This window comes from Ranitomeya variabilis, chromosome 8 (genome assembly GCF_051348905.1).
Source record: "Ranitomeya variabilis isolate aRanVar5 chromosome 8, aRanVar5.hap1, whole genome shotgun sequence".
Classification (NCBI taxonomy): domain Eukaryota; kingdom Metazoa; phylum Chordata; class Amphibia; order Anura; family Dendrobatidae; genus Ranitomeya; species Ranitomeya variabilis.
The window spans coordinates 87,560,393-87,579,348 of NC_135239.1; the positions used below are offsets into that span (position 1 = coordinate 87,560,393).

The 18,956-nt window shown below is 43.8% G+C and overlaps 1 protein-coding gene across 2 annotated transcripts in view; it reads right to left on the reverse strand.

The window, feature by feature from the left end:
• Window positions 1-2,288: 2,288 nt before the first annotated feature.
• The window catches only part of KIF14 (kinesin family member 14), a 109,665-nt gene continuing 92,997 nt past the window's right edge, over window positions 2,289-18,956 (reverse strand). Inside the window, exons 26-30 of one of the 2 annotated variants that reach the window (XM_077277757.1) lie at window positions 17,997-18,155; window positions 14,230-14,352; window positions 11,217-11,291; window positions 5,874-5,997; window positions 2,289-4,275 (exon numbers count right to left, since the gene is read on the reverse strand). In XM_077277757.1, coding sequence (XP_077133872.1) covers window positions 4,028-4,275; window positions 5,874-5,997; window positions 11,217-11,291; window positions 14,230-14,352; window positions 17,997-18,155 — 729 coding nt within the window. In that variant the 3' untranslated portion in view covers window positions 2,289-4,027. The remainder of the gene's footprint in view (window positions 4,276-5,873; window positions 5,998-11,216; window positions 11,292-14,229; window positions 14,353-17,996; window positions 18,156-18,956) is intronic. The other variant, XM_077277756.1, reaches the window with a different exon arrangement.

Below are 18,956 nucleotides of genomic sequence, written 5' to 3' on the forward strand. Positions count from 1 at the left end.
GCTCTGCGAGGATATCTCCAGCTTCATCCTCCTCTGTCCCTCTGACCAACTTAAAGCAGTGCAGACAAACTAACTGCGCCCAACTGGAAAACCAATAAACATTGAGTAGATAAACCCAAAACCCCTATGCCCATTGTGGTCAGCGAGGAAGAGATATTTCTTCACATATCACAGCCGTGCTCCTGGTCGATTACAGATGTGTGTGATGCAGCTCTTGTCAGTTGAGACACAGGTTTTTATCTAATTCTCAGAGAACCCCTTTAACTCCATAATTTTTCCTATTCTTACTGTTACGTAGTCTAAGGTAGCGGTCCTCAATCTTTTCCTTGAAATTCACCTTATGTTGAGATTCAGTTGTGACATAGGATCATGAGTCACAACCGGAGACCCTCTCCGAATAATTACATCCAAGTCCTGTCTCCCCCGCAGAGTGCTGACACCTGAAGCCCCCCATTACAATGGCAGCCAATGCTTCCCCACTGAAGTCACACCAAGGCAGTATACTTACATCCATGTGTTTCTCCCAGGTATTCTTGCATCAAGCATTCGCACCACACTGCATCCAGCTTCAAGCACGTCTTCTGACTGTCAGTATGATCCCATCTCCAGCATGCCATACTTATCCGCTTCAGGACCTTTAAGATAAATGTCACTGCCTTTGATGCGGGCTCACACACCGATCCACATCTTTCCTCCCTGCACTATGACTGATTTAATCAGCCAAGATGTACCTTTAACAGCCGCGCAGCTGTTAACTATTTAAATCCCGCTGTCGATCCCTGACAGCGGGACTTAAACCCCAGCTGGAAGCCCGTCATTCATCCCGCCCATAGGTGTTCCTGCCAGAATTAAGTTTTTTTCGGCCTCCATAACAATGCATAAGAGGCAATCAAAACATTGTATCTACTCCAAGAAGTGGAAAAAATAAGCCCTCCCACAGCCCCATATCCCGAAAAATGAAAACGCTGTATCTCGCCTTATCTGAGATCCAAGCAAAAAACAATTCTTACAAATTTCCATTTTTTTTTTACCACTTAAATAATATCAAAACGCTATAGGTTTGGTATCTTCATACTCATACTGAACTGGAGAATCATATTGCCAGGTCAGTTTTACCATATAGTGAACATGGTAAACAAAAAAAAAAAAACAATTGTTGAATTGAACTTTTTTTCCCTGCTTTCCAGTGCATCACCTGATAAAATGAATTATGTCATTCAAAAGTACAACTTATCCCGTAAAAGACAAGCCCTCATGCAACTGTGGGGACGGATAAATAAAGAAGTTATCGCTCTTGGAATAAGGGGAGGAAAAGTTTACTCCGCCCACTTCTGTGATAAGCAGCTCACTGTCTACACAGAGCCTGGTGGGTCAGCATTTTGCATTGCTAAACCTAAAACCTCCAATTGTATCAGAACAGCTGAACCCAGTAATCTAAGTGATACATCATTGGATTGAGGGTCTATTTGCCTATATTGTGCTGCTCTCAGATGAGGTAGCAAATCGCTGCTGACAGGTTCCCTTTAATTTAGCTCTCCACCACAAGGTTGTATATGCACATCCAATTCTTTCTTCTGTGAGGGGCTACTCACAAAAGTAACTATCTGGAGACTTACTCTTCATAGCTGTTTGAAAGGCCTGATGCTAACACACCAAGCTGGCAGACTGCTGTGAGCCACACATCATAGGCTTGTGAGCCACAAGTTGGGGCCTCTAGTCTAAAGTGAGGACGTTGAGATTGATACCTTTAAATTGAAGTGGAAGTATAAAGGAAAAGCAAAAGTGGCGAAATATCTTTTAATATCATGTTTAGCAAATCTTAAAAGGGAATTCGTCACCAGGTTTTCACCATGTAATCTGAGAGCAGCATGATGTAGAGGCAGAGAGGTGTCACTTACTGGGCTGCTTGCTGTTTTATCAGCAGGAGATTATGACTAGTAAACCTGCTGCCATGTAAGTTCTCCATATTTATGAGCTCTGTATAATCCCACTTTCACCACTGATTGGCAGTGTACACAGAACGCAGCCAATCAGTGGTGTGGGCGGAGTTATACAGAGCTCAGCATTCAGAGAACTGATAGATATACAGCAAGAAAAACAGTACATTTATCAGCAAGCAGCTCAGTAAGTGACACATCACTGGAGTCAGGATCTCTGCCCCTACATCGTGTTGCTCTCAGATGAGATTGCAAAAACTTGGTGACCGATTCTCTTTAAGAGAAAATATCTTTAATAGAATTCAATACAACTTTAATAAACTATAGCAAAAAATAGACAGGAGAAACACAGATGATCGACTTCAGTTTATTCCCCATATGTATTAGCATACTATAAATAGCAGACAATTCCGGTCATTACATAATTCACACAGTACACCATAAATGCTTATTACATAGTTTACGTTACATTGAGATCAGTTTCACACAGAGGTGAAAGCGCCAATAGCTATACTGGTGACTGCCCATAAGCGGATTATGGGCCCATATTAGTGTCCGTCTCTCCATGTTATGGCTGCAATCCTGGAGTAACAGCGTTATAGATCCTATTTTAGAAAGCTGTGCAGGGATTTTCTGAAAGGTTGCGACCTCTAACTCTATCGGATAGAGGATAATATTTGCTCCACTACGGGCTAAGAAATGTATCCTGCTAATTGTTCTATGGACTTTAAAGAGCCTGGTTAAAAAGAAGTCAGATAAAGTGCAATGCAGCCAACAGAGACCGCGACAGCGCACGCAAGGAACCGAGAAACCATTCCAAATCTGGTTATTCATGGTAACATTCCATGCAGATCCATCACCGGACATCACCCTATAAACTGCACATACCATTACATACATCTCTCAGGCCTGATGAAGCTGGTGTACATTACTTTGTATGATCCTTTTTTGAAAATGTTTCCACCTGATATTAATTGAAGCATCGGGCTCTTTATCTTTACAGGCTCTTACTGGACTTTAATATTAGGCTTGGCACCTTTTAATGATTACACAGCCATTGCACCATGGACCTTTGCGGTAAGTACACTAGCCTCATCAGGTCTAAAGGATCTATTGAAAAAGGCAGCTTGTATTGTGAAATCTAGAATCAGAGCAATGGTTACCTGATTTCTTTTGTTTGTTTGTTTTTCTTAGCTAAGATAATATTACAGAGAATTAAAAAAAGCCAAAAGATAAAAATCTATATACAAGCATACGTACATACATACATTGTGCATTCAGTGCAAATTTGTTTTAAACAGTACTCATTTTGTAATATTTTCCATGCCATACTATAACAATGTGGCTTGATCTAAATGTATGAGAGCTGCAGAATCTGAAATTCAGACAAATTAAGGGTGCGCTTACTGCGGCCGCCCCGTGCTGCACAGAAGATGGTCGATGGTCCCTTTAGCTTCTTTAGAAAAGCCAACTGCACTTATATGTGCACATGTGATAATTGCATGAAAACATGACCTGTTCGTGGGCCTTGAGGACTGGAGTTGGGGAACACTGGTCAATGCGATTGTTCTGCACGCAGAGAACATCATGTTATCGACAGCACTACAGCATAGGGTAACGTGCTGCCGAGAACCATGACTGTTCATCAAGATTAAAAACACTTTTGCCTAAGAACGAGTGTATTGCTCATTCATCGGCTGATCGGCAGCATATTTAGATATGGAGGTTCCCAATGGACGGTGTAAATGCGCCCTAAGGCCGGTTCAGATGGGCGTATTTAATGGTGCATATACAGACAGACGTATGCTACATGTGTCTGTGAGGCTGTGAGTTTGGGTCTGGAAATTGCAGTCTGTACAGGGACCACGAAGTACGCCCGGAGGAACCTGGCCCTAGTCACCCTCCTTGTGTATTTCCAAATGTGATTTACAAAACGTAGGCCATACTTTGATTGTCCGCAATGATCAAGGCGGCCACTTTTTCTCTGATTGACTTTTGCCGGCGGTGTAGCTCCATCCATTTGTAAGCATTGGGCGGTCACACAGCGACACCCATCCTCTGGCCACCGCCTTACACGTAGACGATGAACATCACACCCACTGGATGGTGCTGGGGGAGAACACCCCGTGACTCGAGGCCTCTGAGGTCTGCACGGTGAGAGCTCTATGAGAAGGTCTGTCATTGCAGCGCTGGTGAATGGCACATGACAGGGCCTCCAACAAGGTCTGAAGCTCCGGAAGACCAATTATTTGTACCGCCAGGCTTTTATTCACTTGATTTGATGAAGAATTAAGATTGTTCAGACAGGTAAGAACTTCTGAAGCATCTATGTCCAGACCTGGAAAAGAGGAATTCTCAAAATTGACAGCGCTCCCATAAATCACAACCTAAAGTCACCATATTCCACAATACTAACTACATACATTGTTAGCTAGATCTGATAGACCTTATGAGACTGGTGTATTAACACTGAAATTCCATGTCAGAATGGCAGTATAATTCTGATATTAAGAAGCGTCCAGCTATAATAACATAGCTCATGAGTCCAATTTTACGAGTCTCTGCTTGCCTTTCCTGACGGCCAATGTCAGCTTGCAGGGAGCAGTGTGAGATCTCAGCAGGGAGGAGGCGCAGGCAATCAGGTTAGGTGAGCAAAAATGGGGTTAATCTTTCACATAGGACCCTAAAGCCATATGGACTTGGATTTTCAATGTAAACACAACATCCTTATCAGATCTAAGAGATTCATTTTAGGAAAGTATGCAGTATATATTGTAAAATTGGTGACAGATCTGTTTCAAAGAGTACACATCACCCGTCTGGGGCTGCTCTTTTTAATAAAGAAGACATTGGGCAGCCGCTGACCTGTGATGTTACTAATAATGTTAATTTTGTGCAAAAGCACAGTTAAAAGAACACTGGCTTTTTTTATTTGCCCCCTCTGTTACTAATCAGCAATGGGTGTAACGAGTTCATTCACATACCTATTGGTCGCCACGTCTGATGCTTGCTTCGACCCCAGATCATACTTGTCAGCTGACACTGAAGACCGTTCCTTCCTTCCTTAATGTAAGTCTATAAGAGCCCCATTCTCAGTCTCCTAGATCTACTCTGGGAAAGTGACCTCGGTTCCAACCAGAAGTCGCCAAGTGAGCCACCCGGTCACAACTGCGGTCACGTGATGCCACCGGTGTGGTGTTGGAAATGGCAGAAGACAGTGGCCGGATAGTATTCTAAAATATTCTCTGCACACACTACTGATTGGTAACAGATGGGGCAATAAAAATACAAAAAACAGCAGAGTGCTCCTTTAAAGGGAATCTGTTGACAGGTTGCTGTGATCTTATTTGAGAGCGGCATAATGTAGAGACAGAGACCCTGTTTCTAGCGATGTGTCACTTACTAGGCTGCTTGTGGCTGTTTTGATAAAATCCCGGTTTTCTCTGCTGCAGATCTAGCAGTTCTCTGAATTCTGAGCTCTGTATAACTCCGCCCACACCACTGATTGGCATCTTTCTGCCTATGCACAGTGTACACAGAAAGCTGCCAATCAGTGGTGGGGTTATACAGAGCTTATGAATGTAGAGGACTACCTGGCAGCAGGTTTACTAGTCTTCTAGTGATAATCTCCTGCTGATAAAACAGGGATTTCATCAAGGCTACAGCAAGCAGCCCAGTAAGTGACAGATCACTGGAATCAGAGGCACCTCTCCACATCATGCCGCTCCCAGATTAGGCGGCAAAAACCTGGTGACAGATTCCTTTTAAAAAGACTCACAGTTCACAATGGAAACAGGCATAGATATGGCCATATAATATTAAGAACAGGTAATATCCTCTGTCCATTAATATCTATACGTGCAGTTAGTGAAATTACCTGTAAAATAAACACTCAAAAACAGAATAAAGCCACAGTGAAGATACACAGTATTGTACCTGTTAGTATAGAAACCACATTCTGTCGCAGTAAGTCCATGCTATGATTGATCCGCTGCAGCCCTGTACATAGGGGGCTCCGAACACTAAAGGACAGGTCTTTCATCAGCAGGTCCACGTTTACCTGGAGAAATTTAGGAAGTTTAAAAAAAATAAAAAAAAGTTAGAAATCTTATTGTATTAAATTAGAAATAAAAAAAAAAAAAGGTAGCATCATCTGCCACATATAAAATATTAGCCAGCTACGCAATGGCAATAACTTACCAAATTATTACAAAATTAATAATTTATAGGTGTACAGTATCTATAAAAAAATATTCGATTCCATAGCAATTTAGGTTTATTAGCAAAATGTATCAACTTTCAGCTGTTTGCAACAAACCTATGAAACAAGAACAATTTAAATAACTGAACACAACTAATATAACAAATGGGGTCTCCAAATCATCACAAACTGCGTCTTCAGAGAAGAGGACTAGAACTCTAGCGCCACCTACTGGAAGTAGCAATCCTAACAGCCAATACCAACCCTTTATTGAGCCGTGCCATATAACAACCCTAATACATAATTGCTGTTCAATAGTCAGCGTAGGGTAAGCACAATAATTACAATTTGCCAAAGGCAACAAGACCCTAACTAAAGACTATAATAAAACAGAACTTTTAATGAAAAAATAAAGGACGATTAAAAATGCTAAGTTAGTGTGTATCCATCACCAGGACGTTTTAAAAGTCATCTAATCTAATGGATTTTTATCTGGTGTCTCGTATAATAGTATTAATTTAATCTGTAGGAATGGTGCGGCCGCTACCTATATCCTTTTTCAGATTTATTTCTACACTACTAACTTGCTAGTAAACACTAACTCCTATGCCTCCCCTAAAAATAGGAGTTAGTTTTTACTAGCAAGTTAGTAGTGTAGAAATAAATGGCCGCACCATTCCTACAGAATAAATGAATATCATAGTGTGGCGCCCCAGGGTTCTGGTCGTCACAGTGGTATTGCTTTCCTCCCGGGGAGAGTGATGCTACGTTCAGAGGCAAGGAAGGATAACTGCATCCAGGTACCACAAACATGCAACACATTCATACTCCACGCCACCAGGGGGAGACTCTGATCCTATTTACTAGGTGACATATATATATATATATATATATATATATATATATATATATATATATATATATATATATATATATATATATATATATATATATATATATATATATATATATATATATATATAACTGGTAGTCTGTAGGGAAAGGCAGAAAGTTCCAGACAGCCGTCTGAGGAGGATAGAAGGTTCACGGAGCTGTGCAAGCCGTATTTTCCGGCGTATAGGACGACTTTTTAACCCCTCAAAATCTTCTTAAAAGTCGGGGGTCGTCTTATACGCCGGGTACAGATAAAATGTGCATATGGTGGGTGGGGGGAGTAGTCCCGATGACGAAGAGAGGGGGCGTCTCACAGTAAAGTGTGAGTGGAGTATATCCCCCATTACCTCATTGCGGCAGCGTGGGGGTCTCTGTGCTGGGAGCGCCAGCTCCTCTTCGTGCCGTGGGTGCTCTGTGCTGTGGGGCGGCGGTGCATCTTCATGCAGTGGGTGCTGTGGGGCGGCGGCGGCGCATCTTCTTGCAGCATCGGGGCTCCTCCGGCATCTCCTCCAGGCCCGGAGGCACCGGCAGCCCCATTGCTGTGATGTGGTGACCTCCGGGAAAATGGCCGCTGCTCAGATTCAGATCTGAATCTGAGCATGCGCCGCCCCCAGCGGCCATTTTCCCGGAGGCCATCGCATCGCAGCCCCCGGGAAAATGGCCGCTGCTCAGATTCAGATCTCGTCTCCCGAGATCTCGGGAGACGAGATCTGAATCTGAGCAGCGGCCATTTTCCCGGAGGCCACCGCATAAGAGCAATGGGGCTGCCGGTGCCTCCGGGCCTGGGGGAGATGCCGGAGGAGCCCCGACGCTGCAAGAAGATGCGCCGCCGCCGCCCCACAGCACGAAGATGCGCCGCCGCCCCACAGCACAGAGCACCCACGGCACGAAGAGGAGCTGCCGCTCCCAGCACAGAGACCCCCACGCTGCCGCAATGAGGTAATGGGGGATATACTCCACTCACACTTTACTGTGAGACGCCCCCTCTCTTCGTCATCGGGACCACTCCCCACGCCAAAAGGCACATATTCACCGGCCCTATAAGATGACATACGGCGTATAAGACGACCCCCGACTTTTAAGAAGATTTTATATTTTAACTGGAAAAGTTGGGGGGTCGTCTTACACGCCCAGTCATCTTATATGCCGGAAAATACGGTAGGGGTATATATACACTCACCGGCCACTTTATTAGGTACACCATGCTAGTAACGGGTTGGACCCCTTTTGCCTTCAGAACTGCCTCAATTCTTCGTGGCATAGATTCAACAAGGTGCTGGAAGCATTCCTCAGAGATTTTGGTCCATATTGACATGATGGCATCACACAGTTGCCGCAGATTTGTCGGCTGCACATCCCAAAGATGCTCCATACAAGGCAGGATGGATCCATGCTTTCATGTTGTTTACGCCAAATTCTGACCCTACCATCCGAATGTCGCAGCAGAAATCGAGACTCATCAGACCAAGCAACGTTTTTCCAATCTTCTACTGTCCAATTTCGATGAGCTTGTACAAATTGTAGCCTCAGTTTCCTGTTCTTAGCTGAAAGGAGTGGTACCCGGTGTGGTCTTCTGCTGCTGTAGCCCATCTGCCTCAAAGTTCGACGCACTGTGCGTTCAGAGATGCTCTTAGGCCTACCTTGGTTGTAACGGGTGGCGATTTGAGTCACTGTTGCCTTTCTATCAGCTCGAACCAGTCTGCCCATTCTCCTCTGACCTCTGGCATCAACAAGGCATTTCCGCCCACAGAACTGCCGCTCACTGGATTTTTTTTCTTTTTCGGACCATTCTCTGTAAACCCTAGAGATGGTTGTGCGTGAAAATCCCAGTAGATCAGCAGTTTCTGAAATACTCAGACCAGCCCTTCTGGCACCAACAACCATGCCACGTTCAAAGGCACTCAAATCACCTTTCTTCCCCATACTGATGCTCGGTTTGAACTGCAGGAGATTGTCTTGACCATGTCTACATGCCTAAATGCACTGAGTTGCCGCCATGTGATTGGCTGATTAGAAATTAAGTGTTAACAAGAAGTTGGACAGGTGTACCTAATAAAGTGGCTGGTGAGTGTGTATATATATATATATATATATATATATATATATATATATATATATATATATATATATATATATATATATATATATATATATATATCTATATCTGGTAGTCTGTAGGGAAAGGCAGAAAGTTCCAGTCAGCCGTCTGAGGAGGATAGAAGGTTCACGGAGCTGTGAATGCCCTAAGAGCTGCAGCTCCCAGAAACAGACATTTCAGAAAGCAGAATACGTTGCAGTGAGCGTGCAGGAAAGCAAAGCACGAGAGAGGATACCAGAAGGGGACCAGCCCCGAGCAGGCTGCCGCCTTCTGAGGCGCAGAGAACTGGTAGCCGGAGCACCGAGGTAGTAAGGACCTCTACACCTTACCTCAGAGACCGGCAGGACAGCTAATTGCATGTTACCTGTCCGCACCTACACCCAGGAGGCACGGTGACACCCCACAGAGCTGGCTTATCTAAGAGACCCTATAAACAGGCTCAAGTCACCAGTTATACGGGTTTTGTCCTATCCTATATGGGGGACAGAGAGAGAGAGACATCACATCTGTGAGGACCTTACGAGAGGCTTAGCAGTACGGGACTACACCACTACAGCGCAAGGGAAGGCTATTGATTTCCACCTGGACAAGGGGACTCTGGACGTGCCTCCAAACCGGCCGGACCCTACCTGCCCTGTGATCTGGTGCCCTGGACTGTGGCTGCTGAAACCAACAGTAAACAAGGTAAAGAGACTGCAATCCTGTGTCCTCGTTCTTCACTGCACCTCTCACCATACCACCATCTACACACCGGGAGCCCTGGGGATATACGTCACCTGTGGGAAGGTATACTATCTAGCTGCCATAACATCACCCCAGAGGACCCCTTAAAGCAGCGTCGGTCCCCACTGACCGAATACCACAGGTGGCGTCACGAACATAAACTTTATTCCCTTTAAAGACCTTTCCCTTTTACATGGGTGCCCTGGGCCACGGACCGGGTCGCAGCCACCATGACATCACCCGGTGAACACCGGACCCGGTACCCCACGGCCCTGGCGGGCGACTCAATAACACTAAGGAAGGAGCAACATGAAGCTCAGAGAGTATAATCTGAAAATATTTGTTATTAAAGTTGAATAAAAAACAACAAATAATAAAACAAAGACTGCGACGCAAAACACAGGGAGCATAGAGACTGATCAATTAAAGTGCCTAGTGCAGCAGAATAAACCATTCAGCCATACAAAGTAGCAGAGTGTGCTAGTAAGTACAAAGTAATAAGTGGAGTCCGCCTAATGAATGTACAGGCTAAATCACCTGCTGTGGCCTAACAGAGTGGCTGGAAAACCCCAGGCACAATAGTGGCCAGCAGGAAAGGGTTCCCAAATGGAGTAAATCACATGTCTAGGAGGAAATACCATGACAGAAAATAAGTCAAAGAGCCTAATTAAACAATACACTACTTACAAACCAGTGTCAGTCTGAACGCTGCCCATCGCCCCAACGTACGTTTCGTTAGAACTTCATCAGGAGGCGCAGTGAATATTCATTTCTCTTTAGCAGTGGGCACAGGCTTTAGCCACAGCAGCCGGCTCCTGCCTCCTGTGACCCACTGCTCCACCGCTGCCCCTCCATCTTCTGGGACCCTCACTCAAGTATAGGCTGAGGGGGGGGGGGGGGGGGGGGGGTCATTTTCAGCACAAAAATATGTCCTGAAAAACTTGGCTTACACTCGAGTATAAACGGTAATCACAAAAGGTCACTTTTACTGACTACTACATCTCCGAATTATTCACCCCTTCAGTACTTATAAGAGCCACTATGGCTGTTGTGACTCGCTGCTAATGTAATGTAACGCCAGACACTAGCTTCTGGCAGCAGTCCTGAGGAATCTTGGCCCAATACTCATGGACTTTGCCGACCAGGTCACTAGTATTTTTTGGCGTTTGCATGCTGCAGCATTTTCCATTAATCTGAAGAAACAACTTGTTGTATTAGTTTTGTTCATCTATTTACCTTGTTCTGGTTTGGTTTATTGCAAAAGGCAGAAACTTTGCAAATGTTGCTAATAGATATAATATTCAAGGATAGCCGAACAATTGGAATTGTGGAGCTCTATATTATGAGAAACAGTAAGTCGTACCTTCTTACAAGAAGCTAAGCTATTCTGCATGAAGGATGATAATGTGCGGGAGTTCTTCTTTATGTCTTCAAGAACCTAGAAAAAAAAACATTGACTCTGGCTTAAAGATGAGGTCCAAAACTAAAATGCATTTTAATCTTATATATATGTCTGGCTATTTAGTGATGCTGGGATAGTCAACAAATCGTTATCAGGGGGCAGAGGCTATGGTCACTACTGCAGCCTCTGCCCCTCCCTGGAGAAAAGCATTATCACTAATATCCATTTCCGGGGCTGGGCTAGTGACTTGTAAGGGCGACGCTGGTCTCTACTTTTCCTGCACACTGGGTATTCTTTTTACAATGTGCACTAACAGTGTGCTCTCTTAGCGGCTAGTTACTTCTGATTAGACCTGTAGAGGGAGTGCACTGTCACTCTGCATATTGCAGAGTTACAAGAATCTACTGAACACACGTCAGAATTGGAAACAGACGCATGCTCAGTAGACCTGACGTGTCACTGATGATGCTTCGTTTCAGGGAGGGGGCAGAGGCTGTGGCAGTTACCACACTCTCTGCCCCCTGAAGACGACTCGTTTGACTATCCCAGCATGCACTGGGGATTCTCAGAGGAAGCGTCCACAAAGAAGTAGTAAAATAATAAATAAATAAAGCAGAGTAAAGAGAGAACTGAAGGGATTTTTTAAATACAGAATATTATAATAATAATTTTTATTGATATAGCGCCAACATATTCCGCAGCGCTTTACAACTTATAGAGGGGACTTGTACAGACAATAGACATTACAGCATAACAGAAATCACAGTTCAAAACAGATACCAGGAGGAATGAGGGCCCTGCTGCTCGCAAGCTTACAAACTATGAGGAAAAGGGGAGACACGAGAGGTGGATGGTAACAATTGCTTTCGTTGTTCGGACCAGCCATAGTGTAAGGCTCGGGTGTTCATGTAAAGCTGCATGAACCAGTTAACTGCCTAAGTATGTAGCAGTACAGACACAGAGGCTATTAACTGCATAAAGTGTATGAGAACATGATGCGAGGAACCTGATTATGGTTTTTTTTTTTTTTTTAATGGGCCACACAGGGATAGTTAGGTTAATGCATTGAGGCAGTAGGCCAGACTGAACAAATGAGTTTTTAGGGCACGCTTAAAACTGTGGGGATTGGGGATTAATCGTATTAACCTAGGTAGGTTAGAAAATAAATTATATTAATAGGATTAAAATACATTTTAGTTTCGGACCACCCCTTTATTATATATTGACTGTGTATTTCTATCTCATTCATTCATAGCAAGTTCACAGGCTGCGCCATAAACTGATGCTAGCTCTGGGTCCCACCTGGGGACCCTACATGTGACATGAGAAGGAGGTCCGGTCACGATGCATTCAGGGATGATGCTGGGGGGGCGCACGCGGCTCTTTCCATTCATTTGTATGAAAATTGCAGGAATTGCTGTACAAGCCCTGTTTTCCAGATAGATTAGATACAGGTCCAATGTGTACCAATCATTTATGGCATAGCTTGTGGATACCCCAATCAAATCATAGAACAGCCTTATCTACTATATAATTGTCTAAGGGTACTTCAGTCTGTCCTTCTGTCTGTCGCGGTTATTCATTCGCTGATTGGTCTCGCCAGCTGCCTGTCATAGCTGCCGCGACCAATCAGCTACGCGCACAGTCCGGAAAAAAATGGCCACTCCTTACTCCCCGCACTCACTGCCTGGCGCCCGCATACTCCCCTCACCGCTCACACAGGGTTAATGCTGGCAGGAACGGACCGCGTTATGCCGCGGGTAACGCACTCCGTTACCGCCGCTATTAACCCTGTGTGTCCCCAACTTTGTACTATTGACGCTGCCTATGCAGCATCAATAGTACAAAATGTAATGTTAAAAATAATAAATAAAAAAAAAAAACCTGCTATACTCACCCTCTGTAGTCCGCTGAGCCGCTCGCGCCGCCGCCATCTTCCGTTGCAGGTTGCGGTGGCAAAGATGGTATGGCAGAAGGACCTGCCATGACGTCACGGTCATGTGACTGCGACGTCATCACAAGTCCTGCGTGGAAAGGACCTGACATGACGTCACGGTCATGTGACCGCTACACGGTCATGTGACCGCGACGTCATCACAGGTCCTGCGCTCAGACCAACCTTGGGACCGGAAGCTGCCGTGGACTACAAGGGGCCCTCAGAAAGGTGAGTATATGTTTATTAACCTGTGACAAACGTGGCTGGGCAATATACTACGTGACTGGCCAATATACTACGTCGCTCTGTGCTATATACTACGTCACTGGGCAATATACTACGTAATTGGGCAATATACTACGCCGCTGGCCAATATACTACGTGACTTGGCAATATACTACGTGACTGGCCAATATACTACGTGGCTCTGTGCTGTATACTACTTCGCTGTGCAATATACTACGTCGCTCTGTGCTATATACTACGTCACTGGGCAATATACTACGTAACTGGGCAATATACTACGTAATTGGGCAATATACTACGTAATTGGGCAATATACTACGTCGCTGGCCAATATACTACGTGACTTGGCAATATACTACGTGCCTTGACAATATAACACGTAGCTGGGCAATATACTACGTGGCTGGGCAATATACTACGTGACTGGGCAATATACTACGTGACTGGGCAATATACTACGTCACTGGGCAATGTACTACGTCACTGGGCAATGTACTACGTGACTGGGCAATGTACTACGTGACTGGGCAATGTACTACGTGGCTGGGCAATATACTACGTGGACATGCATATTCTAGAATACCCGATACGTTAGAATCGGGCCACCATCTAGTGGTTAATAAAAGGGGACAAGCTGGGAAGAGATCTAAAAGGGCTGGCGTTCTCCTACTCTTGGTTTTGCATAACTCCCACAGTCCTGAACAAATTGGACAGTTTACTGTTAAATGTAAACCGTTTTACCCAAAAGTAAACATCCAAACAAGTTCACGAGGACGGAGACGGTTCACATACCTTATCATGCACAGAGCACCGGTCCACATCTCTCTGCATCATGTATGACGCCTGCAGCCCACTATCCAGTATACTCTCCAATCCAGACCGCAGTCCCATGTAAAGTAGCTCACCTATAGACTTCTGGCAGGACAAGAATACAACTTAGGCTCCGTTCACACCGGCATTTTCAATCTCAGATATGCAGTTCATGCAGAGGATGGATTGGTTACATAACAAATGCAAACACCACCATTGATTATAATGGAGTCTGTCTAGTCTGTCTGATTTTCACCAAATAGTGAGTAATAGCACTATTTGACCACAAACAGGAGAAAAAAATGCAGTCCCAGAAATTTTCCACACTCTTATTTAAAAGGAATCGGTCATCAGGTTTGGCTGACTGAGAGCAGTGTGATTTAGGGACAGAGACCCTGATTACAGCGATGTCACTTACTAAGCTGCAGCTTTGATTAAAAAAAAATTTCTGCTGCAGATCTAGCAGTTCTCTGAACATAAACAGAAAGCTGCTAATCAGTGGTGAGGGCGCGGTTACACAGATCTCATGAATATGGAGGACTACATGGCAGCAGGTTTACTAGTCCTCTAGTGATAATCTGCTGCTCATAAAATTCTGATTTTATCCAAACTACAGCAAGCAGCCCAGTAAGTGACATATCGCTGGAGTTAGGTTCATAGTCACTGCATTATGCTGTTCTCAGATTAACCACTTACTGACATCAGACGTAATTATTGATATAAAAGAAAAAAACAATATAAATGAGGTAGCACTGTAATTGTACTGACCTGAAGAATAAAACTGCCTTATCAATTTTACCAGTCCTGGAACGGCATAAACCCCTTCCCCACCCAAAGAAATTCATGAATTGCTGTTTTTTGTTCATACTGCCTCCCAAAAATCGGAATAGAAAGCAATCAAAAAATGTCATGTGCCCGAAAATAGTACCAATAAAAAAGCCAACTCATCCCCCAAAAAACAAGACCTCACATGACTCTGTGGGCCAAAATAAGGAAAAATGATAGCTCTCAAAATGTGGTGATGCAAAAACTATTTTTTGCAATAAAAAGGGCAGCTCTGAACAGAGGCCAGACGGAGTCCAGAGTAACTCTGCTGCCTCATTATAGTGAACAGGTCCCTCGGGGATTTCATCTAAATCACGTCGCTCAGAGATTTAGATGGAAACCCCAAACTAAGTGCTCAGTGTAGCGCGCCGGATAAATGTGATTCCAAACGCTATGTAAAATGTCCCAATAAAAGCTTCAACTCAATCCACAAAAAAAAGCAAGCCCCCACTCAGGTCTGTCACCTGTTAACGGAAATATAGGGGGCTTCCACGTTGCTGGTAGCACAAAGACTCTGGAAAAGCGAAATGGCTCCTCGACCCCTAAAAGAAATTCAGCAAATTCTCCGCTCCAACAGTGAACCTAAACCAGATATTGCGTCCACACTTGGCATTTCTGAAGCGATGAGAGCCCGCCTAACTAAAGGGTACATGCCACCTGAAGCACGGGCTGGGCATAACGTACTGGTGACTGCAACATACTGGTCACTACAATGTACTGGTCACTACAACAGCAGTTTGCAATTTTCACCTGACAACATTCATTGCTGCCTGTTTCTGGAAAACACCGTGGAATCCAAATCGTCACTAAATCTGTAGATAAATTCCCCAAGGGGTATAGTTTCCCAAATGGGGTCACTTGAGGGGGGGGGATCTGCTCTTCTAGCAAATAGGGGCTTCTGTATATGGAGTCCACAAACTCTCCTAGGAAAATCTGCTCTCCGTTCCTCCTGAGTCTCTGTGTATGGCTAAATAGTACTGCACAGACACATATGGGGTATTGCCACATTCAGTAGAAACTGGGGGACAAATTATGGTGCCATTTTTAACCACTTCTTGTGTGAAAATGTAAAATCTGAGACAAACAACATTTTGGTGGTAAAAAATGTAGTTTTTTTCTTCACTGCCCAATGGTATAAAATTATGTAACACACCTGTGGTGTCAGTACAATCACTGCACCCCTAGATGAATTCATTTAGAGGTGTAGTTTGTAAAATGGGGTCACTTGTGGGGGGTTTCCACTGTTTAGGCACATCAGGGGCTCTTCAAATGGGACATGACGTTCGTTAATGATTCCAGGAAATTTTACATTCAAAAAGTCAAATGGCACTCCTTCCCTTCCAAGCCCTGCCGTGCACCCAAACAGTTCTATTCCCCCACATGGGGTATCGGCGTACTCAGGGGAAATTGCATAACAAATTGTATGGTGCAATTTTTTTTGTTATCCTTATGAAAATGCAATATTTTGTGCTAAAAACATATTTGTGGGGAAAATTTTATTTTTTTTATTTTTACGGCTCATCGTTATAAACTTCTATGAAGCACCTGACGGTTCAATGTGCTCACGAGTCACGACACATCTACATCAGTTCCCTGAGGGGTCTAGTTTCCAAAATGGTGTCACTTGTGGGGGATTTTAACTGTTTAGGCACATCAGGGGCTCTCCAAACGCGACATGGCGTCCGCCAATTGTTCCAGCAAATTTTGCTTTCAAAAAGTCAAATGGCGCTCCTTCCCGTCCGAACTCTGTTGTGCGCCCAAACAGTGGTTTTCTCTCTCATATGGGGTATCGGCATACTCAGGAAAAATTACAAAACAAATTTTGGGGTCCATTTTTCCTGTTACACTTGTCAAAATAAAAAAAAAAATTGGATCTAAAGTTAATTTGTAGTGATGAGCGAATATACTCGTTACTCAAGATTTCTCGGGGGTCCTCCGAGTATTTTTTAGTGCTCGGAGATTTAGTTTTTCTTGCCGCAGCTGAATGTTTTACATCTGTTAGCCAGCATAAGTACATGTGGGGATTCCCTAGCAACCAGGCAACCCCCACATGTACTTATGCTGGCTATCAGATGTAAATCATTCAGCTGCGGCAAGAAAAACAAACTGAGCACTAAAAAATACTCGGGAGGACACCCGAGCGTGCTCGAGAAATCTCGAGTAACGAGTATATTCACTCATCACTATTAATTTGCTGTGAAAAAAAGTTAAGTTAATTTTTTTAATTTTTTTTCCAAAAAATTCCTGTGAAGCACCTGAAGGGATACTAAACTTCTTGAATGTGCACTTCTTGAGCACTTTGAGGGGTGCAGTTTTTAGAATGGTGTCACTTTTCGGTATCTTCCATCACAGACCCCTGAAACTCACTTCAAATGTGATGTGGTCCTTAAAAAAATGGTTTTGTAAATTTTGTTGGAAAAATGAAAATTTCTGGTCAACTTTTAACCCTTATAAGTTCCTAACAAAAAAACCTGTGTTTCCAAAATTGTGCTGATGTAAAGTAGACATGTGGGAAATGTTACTTATTAACTATATTGTGTGATAAATCTCTGTGATTTAAGGGCATGAAAATTCAAAGTTGGAAAATTGCAAAAGTTTCCAAATTTTTGCCAAATTTCCATTTTTTTCACAAATAGACGCAAGTCATACTGAAGAAATGTTACCACTATCATGAAGTACAATATGTCACCAAAAAACAAACTCAGAATCAATGGGATCCATTGAACTGTTCCAGAGTTATTATTTCATAAAGGGACAGTGGTCAGAATTGTAAAAATTGGCCTGGTCATTAACGTGAAAACCACCTTTGGGGGTAAAGGGGTTAATTGCAAAAACCTGGAGACAGATTCCCTTTAAAAGGTGAATGAAATGGGTTTTATTCACTGAGGAGATGACAGGCATTTTTGCTTGTGCAGATTTTATACCTGGAGACCATGATCTTCCACGGTTTCCTCTTCTGACAGATGTAATTCAATGTCATTCAGTGCAGCCAGGTTTCCTACGCTCTGCAGTATCTGCTCTGTTGTACAATTGGCTTTTTCTTTTGCTTCTGTAACCATGGCCGAAATATCTGAGCAACAACCCTACCAAAATGTTAAAGTCGTTAGCTACATTAGGTATTATTATTATTATTGTGCGTAGGATCGTTGCTCCTAAGTCACCTATATGGGCATGTAGGTCATAGGAAGCGGAATACAGTGATACCTTTAGATCATAGAATGTTAGAGTAGTAGGGGTCTCCAGGGTCATCGTGTCCCACCCCCTGCGCAATGCAGGACTCACCCCCTGCGATCCGATGTCTCATTCCAGAGACAGACATTTTTCTTATATGTAAATGAGATATCAATGGCCGGACACTGATCTCCATGAGAATCTGCCTCCAGAGATTATTGTAAATGAAAGGGGGAGTTACCAGTGTGATAAATAATGGCCGCTCTCCGCGCTAATCTCAATGCAGAGCTGAGTTTTGTCTCATTACAAACACCTCTGCAGCTGTAGGTCTCCTCTCACAGTGCTGTCAGCTCCGCTGTACTCGTCTCCCCCCACACTTACTGCTGGAGAGAAGCTGAAGAAGTGTTAGTTGTAATCATACACAGCTCTGCAGTGACATCAGGACAGCAGACTGTCAGCCATTCCATGTCTCATTCCGGTATCCCCCTTTGATGTGAAATAAGAACTCTTAGGGAGATCAGCGTCCGCCCATAGATCTTAACAGCTCATTTAGATGTTAAGAAAATCATGAATTACGCTGGAATAAGACATCAGATCGCAGATATCCGGTATCATTTTATACAGCTCCCTATGACCTATAAGCCCATATAAAAAAACTTAGGAGGAATGATCCTACAGACAGGTGCCCTTTAAACACATTTTCTAAATAAAAA